Below are 26,949 nucleotides of genomic sequence, written 5' to 3'. Positions count from 1 at the left end.
CAGTGACAGCCACAGTTCCCCATAAGAGTGACAGCCACAGTGTCCCATAACAGTGACAGCCATGGTGCCCCATAACAGTGACAACCACGGTGCCCAATAACAGTAACAGCCACAATGCCGCATAACAGTAACAGCCACAGTGCCCCATAACAGTAACAGCCACGGTGCCCCATAACAGTGACAGCCACAGTTCCCCATAACAGTGACAACCACAGTTCCCCATAACAGTGACAACCACAGTGCCCCATAACAGTGACAGCCACAGTGCCCCATAACAGTGACAGCCACAGTGCCCCATAACAGTGACAACCACAGTGCCCCATAACAGTAAAAGCCACAGTGCCCCATAACAGTAACAGCCACAGTTCCACATAACAGTGACAGCCACGGTGTCCCATAACAGTGACAGCCACAGTTCCCCATAACAGTGACAACCACAGTTCCCCATAACAGTGACAACCACAGTGTCCCATAACAGTGACAGCCACGGTGCCCCATAACAGTGACAACCACAGTTCCCCATAACAGTGACAGCCAAAGTGTCACATAACTGTGACAGTCATGGTGCCCCATAACAGTGACAACCACAGTGCCCCATAACAGTGACAGCCATAGTGTCCCATAACAGTGACAACCATGGTGCCCCATAGCAGTGACAACCACAGTGTCCCATAACAGTAACAGCCACTGTGCCCCATAACAGTGACAGCCACAGTGCCCCATAGTAGTGACAGCCACAGTGCCCCATAACAAAGACAGCCACAGTGCCCCATAACAGTGACAGCCACAGTGCCCCATAACAAAGACAGCCACAGTGCCCCATAACAAAGACAGCCACAGTGCCCCATAACAATGACAGCCACAGTGCCCCATAACAGTGACAGCCACAGTGCCCCATAACAGTGACAGCCATGGTGCCTCATAACAGTGACAGCCACAGTGCCCCATAACAGTAACAGCCACAGTTCCACATAACAGTAATAGCCACGATGCCCCATAACAGTAACAGCCACAGTTCCCCATAACAATGACAACCACAGTTCCCCATAACAGTGACAGCCACAGTGCCCCATAACAGTAACAACTACAGTGCCCCATGACAGTGACAGCCACAGTACCCCATAACAGTAACAGCTATAGTGTCCCATAACAGTGACAGCCACAGTTCCCCATAACAGTGACAGCCACAGTGCCCCATAACAGTGACAGCCACGGTGCCCCAAAAGAGTGACAGCCACGGTGCCCCATAACAGTGACAGCCACAGTGCCCCATAACAGTAACAGCCACGGTGCCCCATAACAAAGACAGCCACGGTGCCCCATAACAGTGAAAGCCACGGTGTCCCATAACAGTGACAGCCACAGTGCCCCATAACAGTGACAACCAAAGTGCCCCATAACAGTGATAACCACAGTTCCCCATAATAGTGACAGCCACGGTGCTCCATAACAGTGACAGCCACAGTGCCCCATAACAGTGACAGCCACAGTGCCCCCATAACAGTGACAACCACAGTTCCCCATAACAGTGACAGCCACAGTGCCCCATAACAGTGACAACCACAGTTCCCCATAACAGTGACAGCCACAGTGCCCCATAACAGTAACAGCCACTGTGCCCCATAACAGTGACAGCCACAGTTCCCCATAACAGTGACAGCTACAGTGCCCCATAACAGTGACAACCACAGTTCTCCATAACAGTGACAGTCACAGTGCCCCATAACAATAACAGCCACAGTGCCCCATAACAGTGATAACCACAGTTCCCCATAATAGTGACAGCCACGGTGCCCCATAACAGTGACAGCCACAGTGCCCCATAACAGTGACAGCCACAGTGCCCACATAACAGTAACAGCCACAGTGCCCCATAACAGTGACAGCCACAGTGCCCCATAACAGTGACAGCCACTGTGCCCCATAACAGTGACAACCACAGTTCCCCATAACAATGACAGCCACAGTGCCCCATAACAGTGACAACCACAGTTCCCCATAACAGTGACAGCCACAGTGCCCCATAACAGTAACAGCCACAGTGCCCCATAACAGTAACAGCCACTGTGCCCCATAACAGTGACAGCCACAGTTCCTCATAAGAGTGACAGCCACAGTGTCCCATAACAGTGCTTAACAGTGACAGCCATGGTGCCTCATAACAGTGACAGCCACAGTGCCCCATAACAGTAACAGCCACAGTTCCACATAACAGTAACAGCCACGATGCCCCATAACAGTAACAGCCACAGTTCCCCATAACAATGACAACCACAGTTCCCCTTAACAGTGACAGCCACAGTGCCCCATAACAGTAACAACTACAGTGCCCCATAACAGTGACAGCCACAGTACCCCATAACAGTAACAGCTATAGTGTTCCATAACAGTGACAGCCACAGTTCCCCATAACAGTGACAGCCACAGTGCCCCATAACAGTGACAACCACGGTGCCCCAAAAGAGTGACAGCCACGGTGCCCCATAACAGTGACAGCCACAGTGCCCCATAACAGTAACAGCCACGGTGCCCCATAACAAAGACAGCCACGGTGCCCCATAACAGTGACAACCACGGTGCCCCATAACAGTGACAGCCACGGTGTCCCATAACAGTGACAGCCACAGTGCCCCATAACAGTGACAACCAAAGTGCCCCATAACAGTGATAACTACAGTTCCCCATAATAGTGACAGCCACGGTGCCCCATAACAGTGACAGCCACAGTGCCCCATAACAGTGACAGCCACAGTGCCCCCATAACAGTGACAACCACAGTTCCCCATAACAGTGACAGCCACAGTGCCCCATAACAGTGACAACCACAGCTCCCCATAACAGTGACAGCCACAGTGCCCCATAACAGTAACAGCCACTGTGCCCCATAACAGTGACAGCCACAGTTCCCCATAACAGTGACAGCTACAGTGCCCCATAACAGTGACAACCACAGTTCTCCATAACAGTGACAGTCACAGTGCCCCATAACAGTAACAGCCACAGTGCCCCATAACAGTGATAACCACAGTTCCCCATAATAGTGACAGCCACGGTGCCCCATAACAGTGACAGCCACAGTGCCCCATAACAGTGACAGCCACAGTGCCCACATAACAGTAACAGCCACAGTGCCCCATAACAGTGACAGCCACAGTGCCCCATAACAGTAACAGCCACTGTGCCCCATAACAGTGACAACCACAGTTCCCCATAACAATGACAGCCACAGTGCCCCATAACAGTGACAACCACAGTTCCCCATAACAGTGACAGCCACAGTGCCCACATAACAGTAACAGCCACAGTGCCCCATAACAGTGACAGCCACAGTGCCCCATAACAGTAACAGCCACTGTGCCCCATAACAGTGACAACCACAGTTCCCCATAACAATGACAGCCACAGTGTCCCATAACAGTGACAACCACAGTTCCCCATAATAGTGACAGCCACAGTGCCCCATAACAGTAACAGCCACAGTGCCCCATAACAGTAACAGCCACTGTGCCCCATAACAGTGACAGCCACAGTTCCCCATAAGAGTGACAGCCACAGTGTCCCATAACAGTGACAGCCATGGTGCCCCATAACAGTGACAACCACAGTGCCCCATAACAGTAACAGCCACAATGCCCCATAACAGTAACAGCCACAGTGCCCCATAACAGTAACAGCCACGGTGCCCCATAACAGTGACAGCCACAATTCCCCATAACAGTGACAACCACAGTTCCCCATAACAGTGACAACCACAGTGCCCCATAACAGTGACAGCCACAGTGCCCCATAACAGTGACAGCCACAGTGCCCCATAACAGTGACAACCACAGTGCCCCATAACAGTAACAGCCACAGTGCCCCATAACAGAACAGCCACAGTTCCACATAACAGTGACAGCCCTGGTGCCCCATAACAGTGACAGTCACAGTTCCCCATAACAGTGACAACCACAGTTCCCCATAACAGTGACAACCACAGTGTCCCATAACAGTGACAGCCACGGTGCCCCATAACAGTGACAACCACGGTGCCCCATAACAGTGACAACCACAGTTCCCCATAACAGTGACAGCCAAAGTGTCACATAACAGTGACAGCCATGGTGCCCCATAACAGTGACAACCACAGTGCCCCATAACAGTGACAGCCATAGTGTCCCATAACAGTGACAGCCATGGTGCCCCATAACAGTGACAACCACAGTGTCCCATAACAGTAACAGCCACTGTGCCCCATAACAGTGACAGCCACAGTGCCCCATAACAAAGACAGCCACAGTGCCCCATAACAGTGACAGCCACAGTGCCCCATAAAAAAAGACAGCCACAGTGCCCCATAACAATGACAGCCACAGTGCCCCATAACAGTGACAGCCACAGTGCCCCATAACAGTGACAGCCATGGTGCCTCATAACAGTGACAGCCACAGTGCCCCATAACAGTAACAGCCACAGTTCCACATAACAGTAACAGCCACGATGCCCCATAACAGTAACAGCCACAGCTCCCCATAACAATGACAACCACAGTTCCCCATAACAGTGACAGCCACGCTGCTCCACAACAGTGACAACCACAGTGCCCCATAACAGTAACAGCTACAGTGCCCCATAACAGTGACAGCCACAGTTCCCCATAACAGTGACAGCCACAGTGCCCCATAACAGTGACAGCCACGGTGCCCCAAAAGAGTGACAGCCACGGTGCCCCATAACAGTGACAGCCACAGTGCCCCATAACAGTAACAGCCACGGTGCCCCATAACAAAGACAGCCACGGTGCCCCATAACAGTGACAGCCACGGTGCCCCATAACAGTGACAGCCACGGTGTCCCATAACAGTGACAGCTACAGTGCCCCATAACAGTAACAGCCACTGTGCCCCATAACAGTGACAGCCACAGTTCCCCATAAGAGTGACAGCCACAGTGTCCCATAACAGTGACAGCCATAGTGCCCCATAACAGTGACAACCACAGTGCCCCATAACAGTAACAGCCACAATGCCCCATAACAGTAACAGCCACAGTGCCCCATAACAGTAACAGCCACGGTGCCCCATAACAGTGACAGCCACAGTTCCCCATAACAGTGACAACCACAGTTCCCCATAACAGTGACAACCACAGTGCCCCATAACAGTGACAGCCACAGTGCCCCATAACAGTGACAGCCACAGTGCCCCATAACAGTGACAACCACAGTGCCCCATAACAGTAACAGCCACAGTGCCCCATAACAGTAACAGCCACAGTTCCACATAACAGTGACAGCCACGGTGCCCCATAACAGTGACAGCCACAGTTCCCCATAACAGTGACAACCACAATTCCCCATAACAGTGACAACCACAGTGTCCCATAACAGTGACAGCCACGGTGCCCCATAACAGTGACAACCACAGTTCCCCATAACAGTGACAGCCAAAGTGTCACATAACAGTGACAGTCATGGTGCCCAATAACAGTGACAACCACAGTGCCCCATAACAGTGACAGCCATAGTGTCCCATAACAGTGACAACCACAGTTCCCCATAACAGTGACAGCCAAAGTGTCACATAACAGTGACAGTCATGGTGCCCCATAACAGTGACAGCCACAGTGCCCCATAACAGTGACAACCACAGTTCCCCATAACAGTGACAGCCACAGTGCCCCATAACAGTGACAGCCACAGTGCCCCATAACAGTAACAGCCACAGTGTCCCATAACAGTAACAACCACAATGTTCCATAACCGTAACAGCCACAGTCCCCTATAACTGTGACATCCATAATACCCCATAATAGTTATTGACACAGTCCTCTATAACAGTGACATGCACTGGTGCCCCATAATAGCTTCAGCTACAATGCCCCATATCAATGACAGCCACAAAGTCCCCCTCTTTACAGTTATAGCCACAATCCCCTACAACAGGGACAACCAGTAACAATGTCAGGCAAGGGGGCCCATAACATTTTCAACCAAAATGCCCCATGCCATTGACAACTACATTGCCGCCATTACAGTGGTAGCGACTGTGCCCTTTATATAGTGACGGCCAAGTTTCCCCAAATTAGTGATAACTACTTTTAAGGTAGCAGCCAAAGCGCCCCCTTTTACTCACTGGTTCAGTGACGGTGGCCATGACTGGTGTTTACCCAATATTGGGTCCCTACTTGCGCTTGCGTGCACCATCAGACACTCTGCATGCGTTACTGTGCCGTCAGCAGGGGCAAGGATAGCCATTACTGACTCACCTATGAACACCGGGGTACTAAGCCCAATCTTAGTCTGTAAGGTCTCCTCTACCCGGGACCGTATGCAGACATAATACCATTATTCTCGCAAGGTTAATTGTAAAGCCAAGTATTTCGAGGAGTTGACATACATAACGTAACGTTCTGCACACTGCATGATGCTACAAGCTGGCCATGCCGATGAACTACAAGTCCCAGTATATCTGACCAGCCAACATCAGGTTCTGCAACAGCTGGGAAGCTACAAGTTGGCTGGATCTTTTGCAGAAGTTCTCGATGGGATAAGATAATTCGTGGGCATGCAGATGCTACACAACCTTCCAGAAACATTAGCAATTAGTGAACGTCTTACTGTGGAAAATAACGAGCTGGCACAGCAGCAGATTGTGGATCGGCCCCATGTCTTCTGCGTAATCTTGCGGTTGTCCAGAATCACCTGCGCTGGAGTTTAGCCGCGCTCCGCTCTAGCAGATACGCTCCGGTGGGAAATGACTCTTCTCAGTAGATACACAACATCTGCTTAACAAAAACAGTTTTGGTGTTTCGCTCCCCCCTAACGACTTACAGCCCCTTAGCCCTATCCTATCCCAGCAGCTCGGCTTGTTACAGCCTCTCTTTGTGAGTTGCACACAGTCCCAGAAACAACTGTGAACTCGAAAACCTCCTCTTTTCTTTCCCTCCACCCTTCTCCGTCCTGATCTTAGCATGGAATTCATATTCTGGAAGTCTGTACAAGCCCCAGCTGTAGAAGGCAGAACCTGACACAACTCAAACCCCATCAAGCAGTGTTTGATGTCCCATCTATCTGCTTTATATGATTTAACCTTTTCTCGCCTGGCGTTGGGCAATGATGGAGCCACTGGACACCGGTCATGACGGATTTTGGGTCCATGAGGATTAAGGGGTAAAAAGTATAAAAGTATAGTTCGAATTTCCTTTGTAGAGATGCTCTTCCAAATACACTGCTAAAAGAAATAAAGGGAACACTCAAATAACACATCCTAGATCTGAATGAATGAAATATTCTCATTGAATACTTTGTTCTGTACAAAGTTAAATGTGCTGACAACAAAATCACACAAAAATCATCAATGGAAATCAAATTTATTAACCAATGGAGGCCTGGATTTGGAGTCACCCCCAAAATTAAAGTGGAAAAACACACAACAGGCTGATCCAACTTTGATGTAATGTCCTTAAAACAAGTCAAAATGAGTCTCAGTATTGTGTGTGGCCTCCACGTGCCTGTATGACCTCCCTACAACGCCTGGGCATGCTGATGAGGTTGCGGATGGTCTCCTGTGGGATCTCCTCCCAGACCTGGACTAAAGCATCCGCCAACTCCTGGACAGTCTGTGGTGCAACGTGACGTTGGTGGATGGAGAGAGACATGATGTCCCAGATGTGCTCAATCGGATTCAGGTCTGGGGAACGGGCGGGCCAGTCCATAGCTTCAATGCCTTTATCTTGCAGGAACTGCTGACACACTCCGGCCACGAGGTCTGGCATTGTCCTGCATTAGGAGGAACCCAGGGCCAATCGCACCAGCATATGGTCTCACAAGGGGTCTGAGGATCTCATCTCGTACCTAATGGCAGTCAGGCTACCTCTGGTGAGCACATGGAGGGCTATGCGGCACTCCAAAGAAATGCACCCTACACCATTACTGACGCACTGCCAAACCGGTCATGCTGAAGGATGTTGCAGGCAGCAGATCGCTCTCCATGGTGTCTCCAGACTCTGTCACGTCTGTCACATGTGCTCAGTGTGAACCTGCTTTCATCTGTGAAGAGCACAGGGCGCCAGTGGCGACTTTGCCAATCCTGGTGTTCTGTGGCAAATGCCAAGCGTCCTGCATGGTGTTGGGCTGTGAGCACAACCTCCGTCTGTGGACGTCGGGCCCTCATACCACCCTCATGGAGTCGGTTTCTAACCATTTGTGCAGACACATGCACATTTGTGGCCTTTTGGAGGTCATTTTGCAGGGCTCTGGCAGTGCTCCTCCTGTTCCTCCTTGCATAAAGGTGGAGGTAGCGGTCCTGCTGCTGGGTTGTTGCCCTCCTATGGCCCCCTCCACGTCTCCTGGTGCACTGGCCTGTCTCCTGGTAGCGCCTCCAGCCTTTGGACACTACGCTGACAGACACAGCAAACCTTCTTGCCACAGCTCGCATTAATGTGCCATCCTGGATGAGCTGCACTACCTGAGCAACTTCTGTGGGTTGTAGAGTCCGTCTCATGCTACCACGAGTGTGAAAGCACAAACAACATTCAAAAGTGACCAAAACATCAGCCAGAAAGCATTGGTGCTGAGATGTGGTCTGTGGTCCCCACCTGCAGAACCACTCCTTTATTGAGGGTGTCTTGATAATTGCCAATAATTTCCATCTATTGTCTATTCCATTTTCACAACAGCATGTGAAATTGATTGTCAATCAGTGTTGCTTCCTAAGTGGACAGTTTGATTTCACAGAAGTTTGATTTACTTGGAGTTATATTCTGTTGTTTAAGTGTTCCCTTTATTTTTTGAGCAGTGTATGATGGGTGAAGTTAAGACACAGTTACAAAAAAGTCAATATGACTTCATGACGTGGCTAGTAACCAATTATTAATGGCTTTTATTATGTTTTTATAACCTAAGTAACACTATGCTATTCCTTATGCCACTAGTACTTGAAGCCGCCTGTCACGGGTGAGTCAGAAGTGACAGTCGCCCTGCAGTTGGTTGCAGGAGATCTCTACATTTAGCATTACAGACATCTTCTTAGAGGCTGGCTGTTTCTAGGATCCAGCGGCTACCTCCCTCTGGCTAATTAACTCCCTGGCCTGGGTGTATAAATACCTGGTGTGTTCTAGAGGGAGGTGCTGGTGATATTCATTACTACCTGTGAAGGCTTTAGCAAGAGCAGTACTTTATCCTCTCTGGAGCTTGAAGACGTGTGCGCATTTGTCTGGAGTCGTCTAAAGCTAAGCAATTCCCCCCTGTTTGTCCTTCCTTGTTGTCTATAGTGTTTAGTGGAGATCAACTAGTGCTCATCTCCTTCCTTCCCTAGCCTGAGCCAAACGCCAGGGAAAGACAGGGCGAGGCACGAGTGCGGCGATTGGTGAAGAGCCAATACAGGGGCGTTAGGGGAGACAGGGTGATGCTAGTTCAACCTAGGATGTCTCCTCTCCCCCCTTTCCCTAGAGTCTGGGCTCCCTTTCCCTCTGTGCATTAAGTCTTTCCCACACCTTGCGTGACACTGCCATCAGCTGGGGAGCAACATACAGTGGACCTAAAGCCTCCCACACACATTAGATGACAGTCCATCAATTTTGGCAGGACCTCCTGATCATCTGATGTGTGTGAAGCCCTCCTGCCTCTCCCCAACAGATGATGTTTGGGTAGAGAAGAATGCCATTGGAATTTGGATGGCTGAAACTTCTGTTTTCCGGGGAGATAGGCCGCGGTCAGAGGAGTCTGGATGTGGCTTTCTTCTCTCCTTTGTCGAAAACGCATGTACGCTGAGCTGAGGTGAGTGCTCATGTGTATGAGGGACTCGGGAGAGAGAGCTATTGGCTGAATGAATGGCTATCTAATGTGCATAGTCAGCTTTAGGGTCAGGTGCAGACAAGCGTATTTTCGGACCATTCTATGATTGCTGTGTGCTGCTGCTATATTTTAATGCATTGTGAACCCTAGGGTACTACGACTGTGAGAAGCAACTTGCAAAAAGTCAGACCTAGTCAGATTTTTTGCGATCTACTGGTCGTGGTACCTAGTAGTTGCAGAGCGAGTTTATTCACCTGCTTTATGCTGCGATGTAGCCAAAGGTCCTGTGTAGCCCCAAACTTATACTATGAAACTATGACCAAATATTGCCAGCGTGGGGCGAAGCATAAGTGGGGGATCCAGGGGTGAGTATGTGTATTTCTTTTTCTATAGCACACTCGGGCCATATGGTATTTTAAAGAAAGGGGCGGAAAACGCTATTTAACTTTTTTAGGTATAAATGTCTAAATTATAAAAAATAGTGATCAAAGGAGAACATAATATACACTGTGTGCAGAATTATTAGGCAAGTTGTATTTTAGAGGATTATTTTTATTATTGATCAACAACTATGTTCTCAATCAACCCAAAAGACTCATAAATATCCAAGCTTAATATTTTTGGAAGTTGCAGTGTTTTTTTTTTTAGATTTGGCTATTTTAGGAGAATATCTGTTTGAGCAGGTAACTATTACTGTGCAGAATTATTAAGCAACTTAATAAAAACCAAATATAATCCCATCTCACTTGTTTATTTTCACCAGGTAAACCAATATCAGTGCACAAAATTTAGAAATAAACATTTCTGACATGCAAAAACAAAAACAAAAAAATTAGTGATGAATATAGCCACCTTTCTTTACGATGACACTCAACAGCCTTCCATCCATAGATTCTGTCAGTTGCTTGATCTGTTTTCGATCAACATTGCGTGCAGCAGCCACCACAGCCTCCGAGACACTGTTCCGAGAGGTGTACTGTTTTCCCTCCCTGTAGATCTCACATTTTATGATGGACCACAGGTTCTCTATGGGGTTCAGATCAGGTGAACAAGGGGGCCATGCCATTCTTTTTTCTTCTTTTAGACCTTTACTGGCCAGCCACGCTGTGGAGTAGTTGGATGCATGTCATGGAGCATTGTCCTCCATGAAAATCACGTTTTTCTTGAACGATACAGACTTCTTCCTGCACCACTGCTTGAAGAAGTTGTCTTCCAGAAACTGGCAGTAGGTCTGGGAGTTGAGCTTCACTCCATCCTCAACCCGAAAAGGTGCCACAAGTTCATCTTTGATGATACCAGACCATTCCAGTACCCCACCTCCACCTTGCTGGCGTCTGAGTCGAAGTGGAGCTCTCCGCCCTTTACAGATCCAGCCTCTGGCCCATCCATCTGGCCCATCAAGAGTCACTCTCATTTCATCATTCCATAAAACCTTTGAAAAATCAGTCTTAAGATATTTCTTGTCCCATTCTTGACGTTTTATCTTATGTTTCTTGTTCAAAGGTGGTCGTTTTTCAGCCTTCCTTACCTTGGCCATGTCCCTGAGTATCGCACACCTTGTGCTTTTTGATACTCCAGTAACGTTGCAGCTCTGAAATATGGCAAAACTGGTGGCGAATGGCATCTTGGCAGCTTCACGCTTGATTTTCCTCAATTCATGGGCAGTTATTTTGCGCCTTTTTTGGCCAACACGCTTCTTGCGACCCTGTTGGCTATTTACCATGAAACGCTTGATTGTTCGGTGATTACGCTTCAAAAGTTTGGAAATTTCAAGACTGCTGCATCCCTCTGCAAGACATCTCACAATTTTGGACTTTTCAGAGCCCGTCAAATCTCTCTTCTGACCCATTTTGCCAAAGGAAAGGAAGTTGCCTAATAATTAAGCACACCTTATATAGGGTGTTGATGTCATTAGTCAACACCCCTCCTCATTACAGAGATGCACATCACCAGATTTACTTAATTGGTAGTTGGCCCTCAAGCCTATGCAGCTTAGAGTAGGACAATATGTATAAAAAGAATCAAAGTGATCAAAATACGCATTTGCCTAATAATTCTGCACGCGGTGTAGATTCTGTCAGTTGCTTGATCTGTTTTCGATCAACATTGCGTGCAGCAGCCACCACAGCCTCCCAGACACTGTTCCGAGAGGTGTACTGTTTTCCCTCCCTGTAGATCTCACATTTTATGATGGACCACAGGTTCTCTATGGGGTTCAGATCAGGTGAACAAGGGGGCCATGTCATTATTTTTTCTTCTTTTAGACCTTTACTGGCCAGCCATGCTGTGGAGTAGTTGGATACATGTGATGGAGCATTGTCCTGCATGAAAATCATGTTTTTCTCGAACGATACCGACTTCTTCCTGTACCACTGCTTGAAGAAGTTGTCTTCCAGAAACTGACAGTAGATCTGGGAGTTGAGTTTCACTCCATCCTCCTCAACCCGAAAAGGTCCCACAAGTTCATCTTTGATGATACCAGCCCATACCAGTACCCCACCTCCACCTTGCTGGCGTCTGAGTCGGAGTGGAGCTCTCTGCCCTTTATTGGTCCAGCTTCTGGCCCATCCATCTGGCCCATCAAGAGTCACCCTCATTTCATCAGTCCATAAAACCTTTGAAAAATCAGTCTTAAGATATTTCTTGGCCCATTCTTGACGTTTTATCTTATGTTTCTTGTTCAAAGGTGGTCGTTTTTCAGCCTTCCTTACCTTGGCCATGTCCCTGAGTATCGCACACCTTGTGCTTTTTGATACTCCAGTAACATTGCAGCTCTGAAATATGGCAAAACTAGTGGCGAATGGCATCTTGGCAGCTTCACGCTTGATTTTCCTCAATTTATGTGCAGTTATTTTGAGCCATTTTTGGCCAACATGCTTCTTGCGACCCTGTTGGCTATTTGCCATGAAACGCTTGTGTGGCGCCCCTGAGGGTTCAGTCATCACAGAGGTACTGCACTTCACCCAGGGGTGTGGTGTCTCCTTCTCTCAGGTAAGTAGGGAGTGCTGCCCGGAACCCCAACACCTGCATCCAATACTACACTGCTCCAGGCCGGCTGGAAGGGCAAGACGCAATGTATGTTTCTGCTGAGCCCTGACCCTGGCTGGAGTGGGGGGAACCCAAAGGTAGGGGGAACGAGTAGTGGGTGTGGGAGGAGGAAGTAGTTAGGGGGAGCACTTTGGTAGGAGTATAAATAGGGAAGCCATCTTAGGGTGGCAGAACAGTAGTGCAGTAAGAGAGAGAAGTCAAGTCAGTCAGGGAGCAGAGTCTCTTTGGGAGCTCTGCTCCACAAGTAGGGCCCAGTCCTAGAGGCCCAGGTGGGGAGCAGAGGAGTAGGCTCCGTTCTAAGAAGGGATCCTAGGGGGTACGGCGAGTGCAGGACGGCACCCGTACGCCCTGCATCTGTCAGAAGACAGAGGGATCGTAGGCCGCAAGAAGGGGACCGGCCCCTGGCCCAGTCGTGTACTTCAAGTCTCGGCTGGAAAAAACGGAGGCTTCTGGCTTATATAGTCAGTTGCTGAAGCCTCATTCTAATCCCCGTAAGGGTCAAGCAGGTCTGTGAACTCCGACGGACAGGAGGGACTTCAGGGCACCCGAGCGGGATTGAGAGTGGGAAGCGAAGGGCAGGAGGGAGAAAGACCCAGCGTGAAGACGGTCTAGCTAGGAACACGAGAAAGTGGGGTTCTGCCAGGTACTCCTGATCTACCTGAGGAAGTGCTGAACCCCTGCCTGGTGAACGCAGCGCGACGTGGGAGGCTGACACCTGTACAGTGCACCAGTGTAACTGTCACAAGAACTGTGAGTAAAAACTCCAATGACTGCACCGCACTGCCTCCGTCCATTCTTTAATCTGCGCCATCGTTCCCTCTCTGCACTACAATGCCCAGCGCAACCACCATCTTCCTACATTGCCCTGGAGCTTGCTCTGCCTGTGGAGAGCCACGCCATCCCTGCTGCCGTAACACCAGCTCCAGAGGACTGCTCCGCAGCGGCGGCACCCCCTGGCCGCATTCCCAGTGGCGTCACGAACAATCCCAAAAACCCCATATAAAAGTACCCCCCTTTTGCACTGACCGCCCTGGGTCACGGACCGGGCCAGCCACCGTGATATCCCCCAGCAACCAGAGGCCCGGCTGCCGAGTACCCCACGGCCCTGGGGGCGCGTCAAGTTTGGCGTCACGAACAGGATACCGTGCCCGTTGCCACCGGGTACTGTGCGCCTTAAAAGACTGTAATACTCACTGTGGTGAAGTTTTCCCGCCAATTGCCGCTGTTTCCCGCCATTGTCCGCTATTTTCCTGTCGCCACGCGGGAAGAAGAGGGGTGTAACCGCGGGAACCCGAGAGGCGTGACTGTGAAAAGCGCGCGAAGCCCAGGACACGCCCCACCCCTGACGTTGAACCAGGAAGCGTCAGGTCCTGGAAGGAGTCCAGAGGACACTCTGACGTCAGACATGAGCGACGCAAGGTCCTGGAAGAAGACCGTCGCCCGTGGAGCTGCGGCCTACCTGATAAAGAAAGTGAAGAAGGTAGGCTCCAGTTCACTAGGGGGGTGCAACCATGGCTGGCGATCTGTGGGCCGCCGGAGCACTGGTTGGCGCTCCTGATGCCCAGCCTGCGCCCGGCGCTGCACGGGCCGGGGCGGCCGCTCCACCAGCAGGGGTCGTGACTCAGTTGATACCCATGGCCCTGCCGTACATCCCCGGTGCAAAATGGCTTCCCCTGTTCGACAGAGACATTTTTGTGAACCGGCGGGATGTTGAGCCCGAGCTGGAACAGGGCCATCCCGACCAGAACCTGTATCCCGGTGACTGTGTCACTTACACTCGGTACCACGGGGAACGCGGGTGGTATGCCCTCCTGGTGTACCGGGTGATGGAGGACACCCCCCCGCAGGACAGAGCTTATGACCCAGCTGGGTCCAGCAAGAACCAGAAGTACCCTAGGCGGGAACCCCACTACTAGGCCAGTAGCTGGGACTAACTGTAAATAGTCACCCGTAAGGGTACCACCAGTTGTTTTATGTGTGCCTAATTACCCGTCAGGGTATGCAGACTTCAGGCTGGGGACTGTGAACAGCCAAAAACTTAAGTTGTACATAGTTCTGCACTTCTTAAAGTGCACCCTATTGGTTTTATATTGGCAACCATGACCTCAGAAGAAAAACCCGTTTGGCCTACGTTGAGGGTTTGCGGACGGGTCCCTCATGCTGCTACTGTTATACCCTGTTACAAGAATGTTATTAAAAATGTTTTTATAGTGTAACAATAACCTGTAACATTCAAGAAAAAGTGCCTCCCATAAAGGGAAGAAATGTTATGTTTTATGATCTTATATGTGATGCATCTAAAAATTTGCATGTCTGTAATATACCCTGTTTTTGCTTAGTTCCAGCCCGCGGACGTGCTGTGTTTTACCAGGGGGGAGTGTGGAGCCCCTGATGGCTCAGTCGCCACAGAGGCACTGCACCTCACCCAGAGGAGGGAGTGCTGCCCGGAACCCCAACACCTGCATCCAACACTACAGTCATGGCCAAAAGTATTGAGAATGAGACAAATAGTAATTTTTCCAAAGTTTACTGCTTCATTTTTTGTAATGGCAATTTGCATATACTCCTGAATGTCAAAGAGTGATCAGCTTAACAGCAATTACTGTACTTGCAAAGTCAATATTTGCCCAGAAAATGAACTTTAACCCCCAAAACACATTTCAACATCATTGCAGTCCTGCCTTAAAAGGAGCAGCTAACATCGTTTTAGTGATTGATCCATTAACACAGGTGTGGTTGTTGATGAGGACAGGGCTGGCGATCAATCAGTCATGATTAAGAGAGAATGACATCACTGGACACTTTAAAAGGAGGCTGGTTCTTGGTATCATTGTTTCTCTTCAGTTAACCATGGTTATCTCTAAAGAAACACGTGCAGCCATCATTGCACTGCACAAAAATGGCCTAACAGGGAAGAGTATCGCAGCTACAAAGATTGCACCTCAGTCAACAATCTATCGCATCATCAAGAACTTCAAGGAGAGAGCTTCCATTGTTGTCAAAAAGGCTCCAGGGCGCCCAAGAAAGACCAGCAAGCGCCAGGACCGTATCTTAAAAGTGTTTCAGCTGCGGGATCGGACTACCAGCAGTGCCGAGCTTGCTCAGGAATGGCAGCAGGCTGGTGTGAGTGCTTCTGCACGCACTGTGAGGCGGAGACTCTTTGAGCAAGGGCTGGTTTCAAGGAGGGCAGCAAAGAAGCCACTTCTCTCCAGAAAAAACATCAGGGACCGACTGATATTCTGCAAAAGGTACAGGGAGTGGACTGCTGAGGACTGGGGCAAAGTCATTTTCTCTGATGAATCCCCTTTTCGATTGTTTGGGACATCTGGAAAACAGCTTATTCGGAGAAGAAGAGGTGAGCGCTACCACCAGTCTTGTCTCATGCCAACTGTAAAGCATCCTGAAACCATTCATGTGTGGGGTTGCTTCTCAGCCAAGGGAATCGGCTCACTCACAGTCTTGCCTAAAAACACAGCCATGAATAAAGAATGGTACCAGAATGTCCTCCAAGAGCAACTTCTCCCAACCGTCCAAGAGCAGTTTGGCGCCCAAAAATGCCTTTTCCAGCATGATGGAGCACCTTGCCATAAAGCAAAGGTGATAACAAAATGGCTCATGGAACAAAACGTAGAGATTTTGGGTCCATGGCCTGGAAACTCCCCAGATCTTAATCCCATTGAGTACTTGTGGTCAATCATCAAGAGACGGGTGGACAAACAAACACCAACAAATTCTGGCAAAATGCAAGCATTGATTATGCAAGAATGGACTGGTATCAGTCAGGATTTGGTCCAAAAGTTGATTGAGAGCATGCCAGGGAGAATTACAGAGGTCTTGAAGAAGAAGGGGCAACACTGCAAATATTGACTTGCTGCATTAACTCATTCTAACTGTCAATATAACCTATTGGTACTCATAATATGATTGCAATTATATTTCTGTATGTGATATAAACATCAGACAAACACTAATAAAAACCAGAGGCCAGCAGATCATGTGAAAATATAATTTTGGTGTCATTCTCAAAACTTTTGGCCATGACTTTACACTGCTCCAGGCTGGCTGGAAGGGCAAGACACAATGTATGTTTCTGCTGAGCCCAGACCCTGGCTGGAGTGGGGGGAACCCAAAGGTAGGGGGAACGAGCAGTGGGTGTGGGTGGAGGAAGTAATTAGGGGGAGCCCCCCTTTTGCACTGACCGCCCTGGGTCACGGACCGGGCCAGCCACCGCGATATCCCCCAGCAACCAGACGCCCGGCTACCGAGTGCCCCACGACACTGGGGGTGCGTCAATTGATTGTTTGGTGATTACGCTTCAAAAGTTTGGAAATTTCAAGACTGCTGCATCCCTCTGCAAGACATCTCACAATTTTGAACTTTTCAGAGCCCGTCAAATCTCTCTTCTGACCCATTTTGCCAAAGGAAAGGAAGTTGCCTAATAATTAAGCACACCTTATATAGGGTGTTGATGTCATTAGTCAACACTCCTCCTCATTACAGAGATGCACATCACCAGATTTACTTAATTGGTAGTTGGCTCTCAAGCCTATGCAGCTTGGAGTAGGACAACATACATAAAAAGTATCATGTGAGCAAAATATGCATTTGCCTAATAATTCTGCATGCGGTGTATACTATACCACTATACACTATCCATGTGTGACTATTATCTTCCGGCCCCATATAGCTGCTCCTCTGTTTTCATCTGGAAACTAGAAACTGCATTCTGATATGTGAACGAAATGAGGGGAGAATATTTTTTTCTCTTAAAAGAAAATCAGGTGCAGATTATAAAGTCGAAGAAACTATTTCCTGTGAAATCACATCCAGACCCAAGAAGGCAGAAACAGTTCAGCTTCATGAGAAATATGCGCTGCTGAGAGTTGTGCAATAGCCGATTATTACAGCTTCATCCTCACCGGAGCACAAAATTGATCCGTGAATTCATGCAAATATATCGCTTGTCTAATCCATCGTTCACTCTCCAGTCCAAATGATCAATTATTTAAATAATGTCACATATTGGTGTGTTTTTTTTTTAAATTTCTTTTAATGAAAGGGGATGTTTACCCAAAATGTAAAATTTAAACTTTAGTATGAAATCAGAAATCAGCGAAGTGGATGTTTTTTGCTTACAGAAATCTTGACATTTTTCTGTTTATTGTGGTGCCATTTTTTTGAGTGACAGAAGAAAGTGCAGCCTTGAAGGGTTAGTCCCATGATCGCAGTTTTTTACAAAGCACAGTAATGCATACTTGTGGTTAATATACAGATCAGCCCAACATAAAGATTATTTCTTGTACCAGTTTGTCTTTTTCCATCTCTATCTGCCCCTCTGTGCATCCAGCTTTACATAGCAGAATGGGAAGTCCAATACTTATCTGCTACAACTACATTTTCCAGCAGCACCTTGCTTCTCTTCAGTTCTGCAAACCCCTCTCTCCCTCTCCTGATCAACCCGACTTTGCTGACTTATCTTTGACCTAAACTAAGTGTAGAATTCATCTTTTGCGTCTGTACACTCTGTTGCTCCTGCACCGTACCCAGAAGATAATTCTCTGTGTTTGCATTAATATGGTGACTAGTGTTGATCGAATATGCATCATTAACCCTTTCTGATGAGCACGCTCGGGCGCCTGCTGAGTATTGTGGCGTGCTCGGCGTTTCATTCATAGCCGCCGCGCCTGCAAGTGTCACGGCTGTTAGACACTTGTAATGATACATAAACACTAATGGTGACATTTGCAGTTTCACATCACTGGTGTCACTGCATCAGGCAACAAGCTCAGCTTAACTAATCTTAGCCCCTGTACAAAGCCCCATCCTGCAGTAAATCTCTCCTTCTGTCCTCTGTGAACAGAGCCCCATCCTGCAATATGTCTTTCCTCTTAGCCTTTCTACACAGAGCCCAATCCTTTTTTTTTGTCGCCGGTATAAAGAGCCCACTCCTGCAGTTTACCTCTACTTTCAGCCCCTGTATACAGCACCCTCCATACAACTCCCATGCCTTATAGATATTTTGCCTAATCTTTTTATGGAGTTTACACTGATGAAGATGTTTAACAATTTTTGAATAAACATTGCTTTTATCTACTCACTTGTGCTGGATTCTCTACTACCTTGGAACCTTTTGTGTGGGATTGACTCTTCCAAGTTCTCCTGTGCATTGTGATTCCTGTGACTGCTGGCAAACAGGAGGGTGAATGGCATAATATTTTTCTTCCTTTTTTTTTATTTAATACCCTCCTGCAGTATATATCTCCTTTCTGTCCCCTGTATATACAGGCCATCTTGCAGTATATTACTCCTCTCAGCCTCTTTATATAGTATGCTCTTACTGTTCAAACATAAACCTCAAAACCTGCTGCCACCAAATCTTACTACATGTCTTTTGTAATCACTCAAGGGTTTTTGACCACCTGCCTCCCCAGGAATCTGGTGGCAGCCGGGGACAGCTTCCACCTTCTGCCACCTATAGGTATAGTAACCAGTGTTCCAGTAATCTTGAATTTGCAAACTCTGCTTTTAACCTGTATCTCCAGGAACAACATTGCAAACAGCAGAAAGATTGTTAATTTTGCTAATAAACTGAATTTCCAATGGGGGGGGTGTGTAAAATTTTGATGTCAACTGCAAATACATACTGTATATTGTAGATTGTAAGCTCTTACGAGAAGGGTCGTCATTATTTTTGCTTTAATTATTGTATTATCTTTAGCTATGTTACTTATGACTCTTGTATATGAACCTCTGAATTGTAAAGCGCTGCGGAATATGTTGGCACTATATAAATAAAGATTATTATTATATATAGATATGTACAGTAGATATTACTCTATATAGTGCACAATAGAATCTCAAATATATTTTACTGTTTCAAAAAATGAAGTGAAGGTTGACAAATTAGATTGAGACAAAGCTAAAAATCCAAGGACTGCGAGCTTCTGCTAGCATTTGGGGTTTTGACAGTGACGCATTATTCTTCTCTTATAATTGGAGGGTGACGTGTTTGCTATTCTGGCTGGGTCATAAATGCTGATTCTAGTGTTACCTGTATACACACATTATAACTGCTATATTTAGCTTTGTACCGTCACCCTCGGTGTACTCCAGGTTAGTGAGGTTTCCTGTCTGCGTGACTATGAATTCATTACATGTAGGTACACTTATTGTAGAATTGGCAGCTGGTTCCATCTACTAGAAAATGTATTGCATCTCTATAACACCGGCTTGTATTAGGTCACCTTGAGCACTAAGCATAAAAGTTTAAAGAAGCGCTCCTCCTCCCATCAAAGTTTTTCTCCTCTTAATATATTGCAGTCATCATATTATACAGCACTGTGTACTTACAATTGCTCATTTGTCTTTCTACCCAGTTAATTCTTCTCTTTCCCATTAAGTTTATAACATCATGTGATTAAAAACAGACTAGATGAATCCTTCTAAGCTCCATGGAGAAATAGGAAGTCTATTTTCCCTGCATGAGTCATCATTAGAACTACAATTCTACATTGCAAAACCCCTGGAAGCGGGGAGGAAGGAGCAGATGGGTTAGGAGGTTGAAGAGGAGGTGGAGCTGGGCTGCCAGGGACTTTGCAGTAATGTAGAATTGTAGTTCTAATGATGACTCATGCAGGGAAAATTGACCTCCTGTTTCTACATAGAGCTTAGAATGATTCAGATAGTCTGTTTTTAATCACGTGATGTCAGACTTAATGGAAAAGAGAAGGATTAACTGTAGAAGGGCAAAATGAGCAATTGTAAGTACACAGTGCTCTATAATATGACTGCAATATATTAAGAAGATACAAACTTTGATGGGAGGAGTGCTTCTTTAAAGGGGTTGTACCAAGAATGCCAGTTTTCATCTATCCAAGGAATAGGTGATACCTTGCTGATTGCTGAGGGTCACACAGCTGGAATCCCAACTGGTACCAAAAATGGGGATCTGGAGTGTCCCTTTATTTATGGCGCAATGATCATAGTTCCATTCATTGTAGAGAGGGGCAGACGCATAGAACATGAATGGATTAGGTGCACATGGGGGCCATTGCTCTATTCAAATGGGGCCCAATCGAACAGCATGTTATCATCACCTCTTGTAAACAAGAGATAACTTGCATTCTTGGTACAATCCCTTGAGGAGTGCCTACCTGCAGAGTCATGGCTAGGTTTTCCTTTACTTGTGTCCCAGATACCTTATGCAGAGGGAAGTTTGGACCTTCCACTTATGTTTGCTAATATGTTTATTTTTGTCACAAATGTTTCCATTATTTGGAAGAGAAACAGAACTTTTTTCCCCCAAATATTAATGTAACTTCCAGAGTATCTGGAGACATAAGGACAGAATACATTGTAACCACGTGATTTTGACATCTGTTTTTACACAGCACTGCACGAATAACAGGTACATCTGCCGAGAATCTACGGGAGATCATTGCACATTTTTCTTGGAATTGTGCACATATGGATTGCAAAAGAGATAAAAGACAACTCCAAACATTACCTCCTGCTATATTTGACTCCGTCCTCCAGAAACATTAACTCTTTTTCTATGAATTACAGATAAAAATCAGGGGAAAACCAGATGTCATCAGCAATTATAATGCGGACAGTCAAGTAACAAGGGGGAGGGGGTGGATTTTTTTGGAAAGTTCATGTAACTATCATGGAAGCTTCATGGCGATAGAAACTTTTTTTTGGTGATAAAATGATAAAATATTCCCCAAAAGTGGAGACAGTGAGGGCATGTTAATAGATTTCTGAGCATTCTTGTCTGGGCTATACTACTATGGGATTTTGGGGGTATAATAAAAGTTTGTTTTTTTGTACTATGCAGAGGGGATTGGGGATTTACATATGGCTTAGTAGAATGCCGTAAAATAGGCCTTAAAGGTGCTGGGCTGGGCAGTACTTTATATTGGGAACAGCTGGTGACAGGTTCCCTTTAAGTGGTTGTGAGCTGAGAACAGTGCACAAATAAACATTTTGACATTTCTACAATTTTTTTTTTCTTGTGCTTCAGAAGCCCCTATGGCACCACAAAAAAAGTGTCCTGAAGGGGAAGCCATTGGCTGTGAAGGGTCATTAAGACTTAGCCTACAAAGGAAATGGCAAACATAGGGGGCCTCATAACTTATAATAACTAGGCCCCTCTGGTTTTGCCCCCTGGACCAGGGGTGGACATCTCATTGGTGCAACTTAGGGACCCAAGAGGTGGGGGGGGGGGGGCAACCTCCAAACCTGTACATTAAGAGTTACATTATGATTATCTATTGGACTTCAAAGGCCCATATACTGTTCTTGTACAGGGGCCCACTCCTGCCTCTGGCTGTCCCTGCCCTGGACAGAAGGACTGGTGTTTGTTTCCCCCTTCACATCCTTTCCATGACCCTATCTCAATTCTTCTTTAGTTCTCCACAGGTTCTGACCACCCAGTAATAAAAGTGATGGCACCTACTAGGCTTGGACCTCTTCTTGCTAAGACCCCCATAGCAGCTGCATGGTCTCACTGTATGATAAGTATACCATTGATGTATAATCTAGGATATACTGGCAATAGAGATTATCTAATAAAATCCTAGGTCATTTGTGGGTCTCTGGCTAATACGGAGGTGACACAATACTCTTGTATGGCATCCAGACCACATGAGTCCTCTATCGCTCTCTGTGATTGTGCCGTGTACAGTCACCGTGCGTCACCGATGCTCCTCTGCCAGCTTCAATGAGTCAAGTGCATCTGTTTAACTTCACAGCAGAAAGATGAAGGAGGTGATGGATCTACAAATTGATTCCACTTGCAGACACTCACAGATTCTCAGTGTAATCCACATGCATTGCAATAATGGGTATTATAACATATACCTATATATTATATGTAAAGGTTCACTGTATAGACCATGGCACTGGCATTCCTACACTGCTCGGCCATGAAAACCCATGCCTTGGAGCAAGCATATAACCTGATGGTATGTGCATAGGATAGACGTGTAGGTGGGATTACTTACATGGTCAGACTCACCTGCAATGTATAAACTTGAGAAGCAGTTTGTGTCTGGAAAATGGCTGCAAGGCAAAAAAAATCTCACTTTCTTCATCTGTCTCTCCTCCATTTATTTCTTCCTGCCTCTCTACTCACATGCAATGGGGAAAAAAGTATTTAATACACTGCCGATTTTGCAAGTTTTCCCACCTACAAATAATGGAGACGTCTGTAATTTTTATTGTAGGTACACTTCACCCATGAGAGACAGAATCTTAAAAAAATCTTTAAAAAATCCAGAAAATCACAATGTATGATTTTTACATAATTAATTTGCATTGTAATGAATGAAATCAGTATTTGATACAATAGAAAAACAGAACTTAATATTTGGTACAGAAACCTTTGTTTGCAATAACAGTGGTCAGATGTTTCCTGTAGTTCTTGACCAAGTTTGTACACACTGCAGCAGGGATTTTGGCCCCCTCCTCCATACAGATCTTCTCCAGATCTTTCAGGTTTCGGGGCTGTTGCTGGGGAACATTGAGTTTCAGCTTCCTACAAAGATTTTCTACTGGGTTCAGGTCTGGAGACTGGCTAAGCCACTTCAGGACCTTTAAATGCTTCTTACAGAGCCACTCCTTAGTTTCCCTGGCTGTGTATTTCGGGTCATTGTCATGCTGGAAGACCCAGCCATGACCCATCTTCAATGCTCTTACTGAGAGAAGGAAGTTGTCAGCCAATATCTTGCAATACATGACCCCATCCCATCCTCCCTTCTATACTGTGCAGTCGTCCTGTTCCCTTTGCAGAAAAGCACCCCCAAAGTATGAAGTTTCCCCCACCATGCTTCATGCTTGGGATGGTGCTCTTGGGGTTGTACTCATCCTTCTTCTTCCTCCAAACACAGCGAGTGGAGCTGATACCAAAAACTTTTATTTTGGTCTGATCTGACCATGACCTTCTCCCATGCCTCCTCTTGATCATCCAGATGGTCATTAGTGAACTTCAAACGGACCAGGACATGTGCTGGCGTGAGCAGAGGGACCTTGCGTGCCCTGCAGGATTTTAATCCATGACAGAGTAGTGTGTTACTAATTCTAATGTTTGAGAATGCGGTCCCAGCTCTCTTCAGGTCATTGACCAGGTTCTCCCATGTAATTCTGGACTGATTCCTGACCTTTCTCAGAATCATCCTTACTCTTCAATTTGAGATCTTGGATGGAGCCCCAGACCAAGGGAGTTTGACAGTCATCTTGTGTTTCTTCCATTTTCCAATAATTGTGCCCACAGTTGTTGCATTTTCACCAAGCTGCTTGCCTATTGTCTCAGCCTTGTGCAGATCTACAATTTTGTCCCTGGTGTCCTTAGACAGCTCTTTGGTCTTGGCCATGGTGGAGAGGTTGGAGTGTGATTGAGTGTGTGAACAGGTGTCTTTTATACAGGTAAGAAGTTCAAACAGGTGCAATTAATACAGGTAATGAGTGCAGAGTAGGAGGGCTTCTTAAACAAAAACTAACAGGTCTGTGAGAGTCAGAATTCTTGCTGATTGGTAGGTGATCAAATACTTATTTCTGCAATAAAATGCAAATTAATTATGTAAAAATCATACAATGTGATTGTCTGATTTTTATTTTTAGATTCTGTCTCTCACAGGTGAAGTGTACCTACGATAAAAATTAGAGACCTCTCAATTCTTTGTAGGTGGGAAAACGTGCAAAATCGGCAGTGTATCAAATTCTTATTTTCCACATAGCATCTCTTTCCATCTTTACTTACCCCATTGATTGTTTTGCAGAAGTGATGATGTCCTGTTCAACAGTCACTTGCCCACTGCAGTCAATCACTGACCTCAGAGCTCACTTGCACATTTGGCAAAGACCACTGAGGCCGGTGATTGGTGAAATACAGCAATATGGTGACTAATGTATGAAACAGGACGTCATGCCCTCCAGTGCTGAAAGGGACCAAAGGATAAGTAACATTTATTTCTGCAGAACAATGCTCTGAAATGCACTGATGAAACAAAGCTATGCCCCAACCTCCAGTGATCAGCAAGTTATCACCTAGCCAGTGACAAGGCACAACGCCTTTAAAGGTGTTGTCCAGTTGCAACAAGTCCTTGGGCTAGGTGATAACTTGCTGATCAGCAGGTTGTCATGGGTGTGTTGGGTGTGACAGACAGTCTCTGGAACCGGCTGTGGAAGGTCGCTGAGTTTGGCTCCACAGGCACCTTCCTGATCCTTTCACCATCCTTCCCTCTCTAGGACCCAATGGTGAGCTCCACTTTCTGCTGCTAATTAACACACCCTTCCTGGACCTTTAAATAACTGTTATGATCTGCAACAAGTACTAAGGAAAGATAGGGGAAAGCTGTCCTTACAGTAAGACTAAGCTGAATCCCTACGATGTAGCGGGCTGACTGTTCCTAGCGAACAGACCCACCTTAGTCCTCGGCTAGTCTGAACAAAGACCTATAGCATAAGGGGAGGGGTCCCTAAAAGAACTAAGGACTGGGACAAAAAGGGACACCTCCTAAACAGAGTTGTTGCAGAACACAAAAAGAAAAACTGACAAAAAGGTACTAGAGGTCCCAGAAGGACCAAGCGAACTGACAGAGAAAGGCACCAAAGCATCTGGCTAGAGAAACAGTCAAACACTGAAGTCCAGCACAGTGAAAAGGGCGGAGCTGGAATATAAAGGCAGATGGTCACGTGACCACAAAACACAAGATGGAAAAAACAAACAGGAGGGTTCTAACAGTACTCCCTCTTTTATGAGGATCATCCGTATCCTCCAGGCCCAGGCCTATCCGGAAACCTCTTGTGGAAAGCTTTAACAAGCCTAGGAGCAGAGACATCATCTGTCCTTACCCAGGAGTTGTCTTCGGGACCGAAACCCTTCCAGGAGACAAGATACTGTAATCTCCCTCTATGCCATCTAGAATTCAAGATACGAGAAATGTCATATTCGAAGTCTTCCACCACAGGAGGAACTGTGACAATGGCATCCCTATCTGATACATCAGCCTTTTTCAACAAGGAAACATGAAACACAGGATTAATCTTCCAGGAAGTAGGGACATCCAACCTAACAGCAGACGGGTTAACAACCTGAAGCACTTTAAATGGACCCACAAACTTAGGACCCAGTTTTTTAGAGGGAATCCTCAACCGCAGGTTCTTTGAGAACAACCAAACCATGTCACCCACAGTAAACAAAACCTCCTTACGTTTCCTGTCAAAATACTTCTTGGACTTCTTGTTAGCCTCTTGAAGGTTGCAATGTACATTAGTCCAAACTCTCTCGAAATCACCGGAAAAATTCTCCTCCTCCGGCACCGCCGACCCCAATTTGGAGAACGAACCAAAAGACGGATGTCTCCCAGTACAACAAAAAAAGGAGAACACCCAGCAAAGGAGGATGTATGATTGTTAAGAGCAAATTCTGCGAGAGGCAGAAACTCAGACCACACCTCTTGATTGTCCGCCACAAAACAACGCAAAAACTGTTCAACATCCTGGTTCTTTCTTTCAGTCTGTCCATTAGACTCAGGATGATAGCCAGACGAAAATGACAAATGGACTCCCAACCTGTCACAAAAAGCACGCCAAAAGCGAGCCACAAACTGAGGTCCTCTATCAGAAACAATATCCGTGGGAACGCCATGAAGCTTGACAATCTCCTTAACAAACGCCTTAGCAAGTGTCTTGACGCAGGGCAACTTAATGAATGGAACCAAATGGCACATCTTACTAAAACGGTCCACGACCACCCAGATGACAGTAAAACCCTCGGACACAGGAAGATCAGTAATAAAATCCATTGTGAGATGCGTCCAAGGCGCATTAGGAACCTCCAGAGGGCAAAGCAACCCCGCAGCAGGAGTATGTGAAGCCTTTGACCTAGCACACACAGTACATTGACGCACCCACTTGATGACTTCCTTCTGCCATCAAGGCCACCAAAAACTGAGACTGATAAGTCTCTTAGTCTCAGAAATTCCTGGATGACCTGCCAACCGAGACTCATGACACTCCACAAACAAATTTCTCCTAAAGGCTCTAGGCACAAACAACCTCCCATGGGGAGTGTTAGATGGAGAATCATCTTGAGCTTTCAGAATCCCATTCTCCAAAACGGA

The 26,949-nt window shown here is 46.8% G+C and overlaps 1 protein-coding gene and 1 long non-coding RNA gene across 2 annotated transcripts in view; one reads left to right on the top strand and one right to left on the bottom strand.

Annotated features, from left to right (window-relative positions):
* The window catches only part of MXRA8 (matrix remodeling associated 8), a 72,394-nt gene extending 65,461 nt beyond the window's left edge, over positions 1 to 6,933 (bottom strand). The window contains exon 1 of the mRNA XM_073656848.1: positions 6,599 to 6,933. Within this exon, the coding sequence (XP_073512949.1) occupies positions 6,599 to 6,647 (49 nt within the window). The 5' untranslated portion in view covers positions 6,648 to 6,933. The remainder of the gene's footprint in view (positions 1 to 6,598) is intronic.
* The window catches only part of LOC141171576 (uncharacterized), a 158,196-nt gene that overhangs the window by 117,376 nt on the left and 13,871 nt on the right, over positions 1 to 26,949 (top strand). The gene's annotated exons all lie outside the window — the stretch shown is intronic.

The sequence above is a fragment of the Phyllobates terribilis genome, unplaced genomic scaffold, assembly GCF_046119375.1.
Source record: "Phyllobates terribilis strain yellow unplaced genomic scaffold, ASM4611937v1 Scaffold_12__6_contigs__length_324123572, whole genome shotgun sequence".
Taxonomy (NCBI): domain Eukaryota; kingdom Metazoa; phylum Chordata; class Amphibia; order Anura; family Dendrobatidae; genus Phyllobates; species Phyllobates terribilis.
Note: the sequence above shows the minus strand (reverse complement) of the source record. Positions and strands in the feature narration are given on the sequence as shown.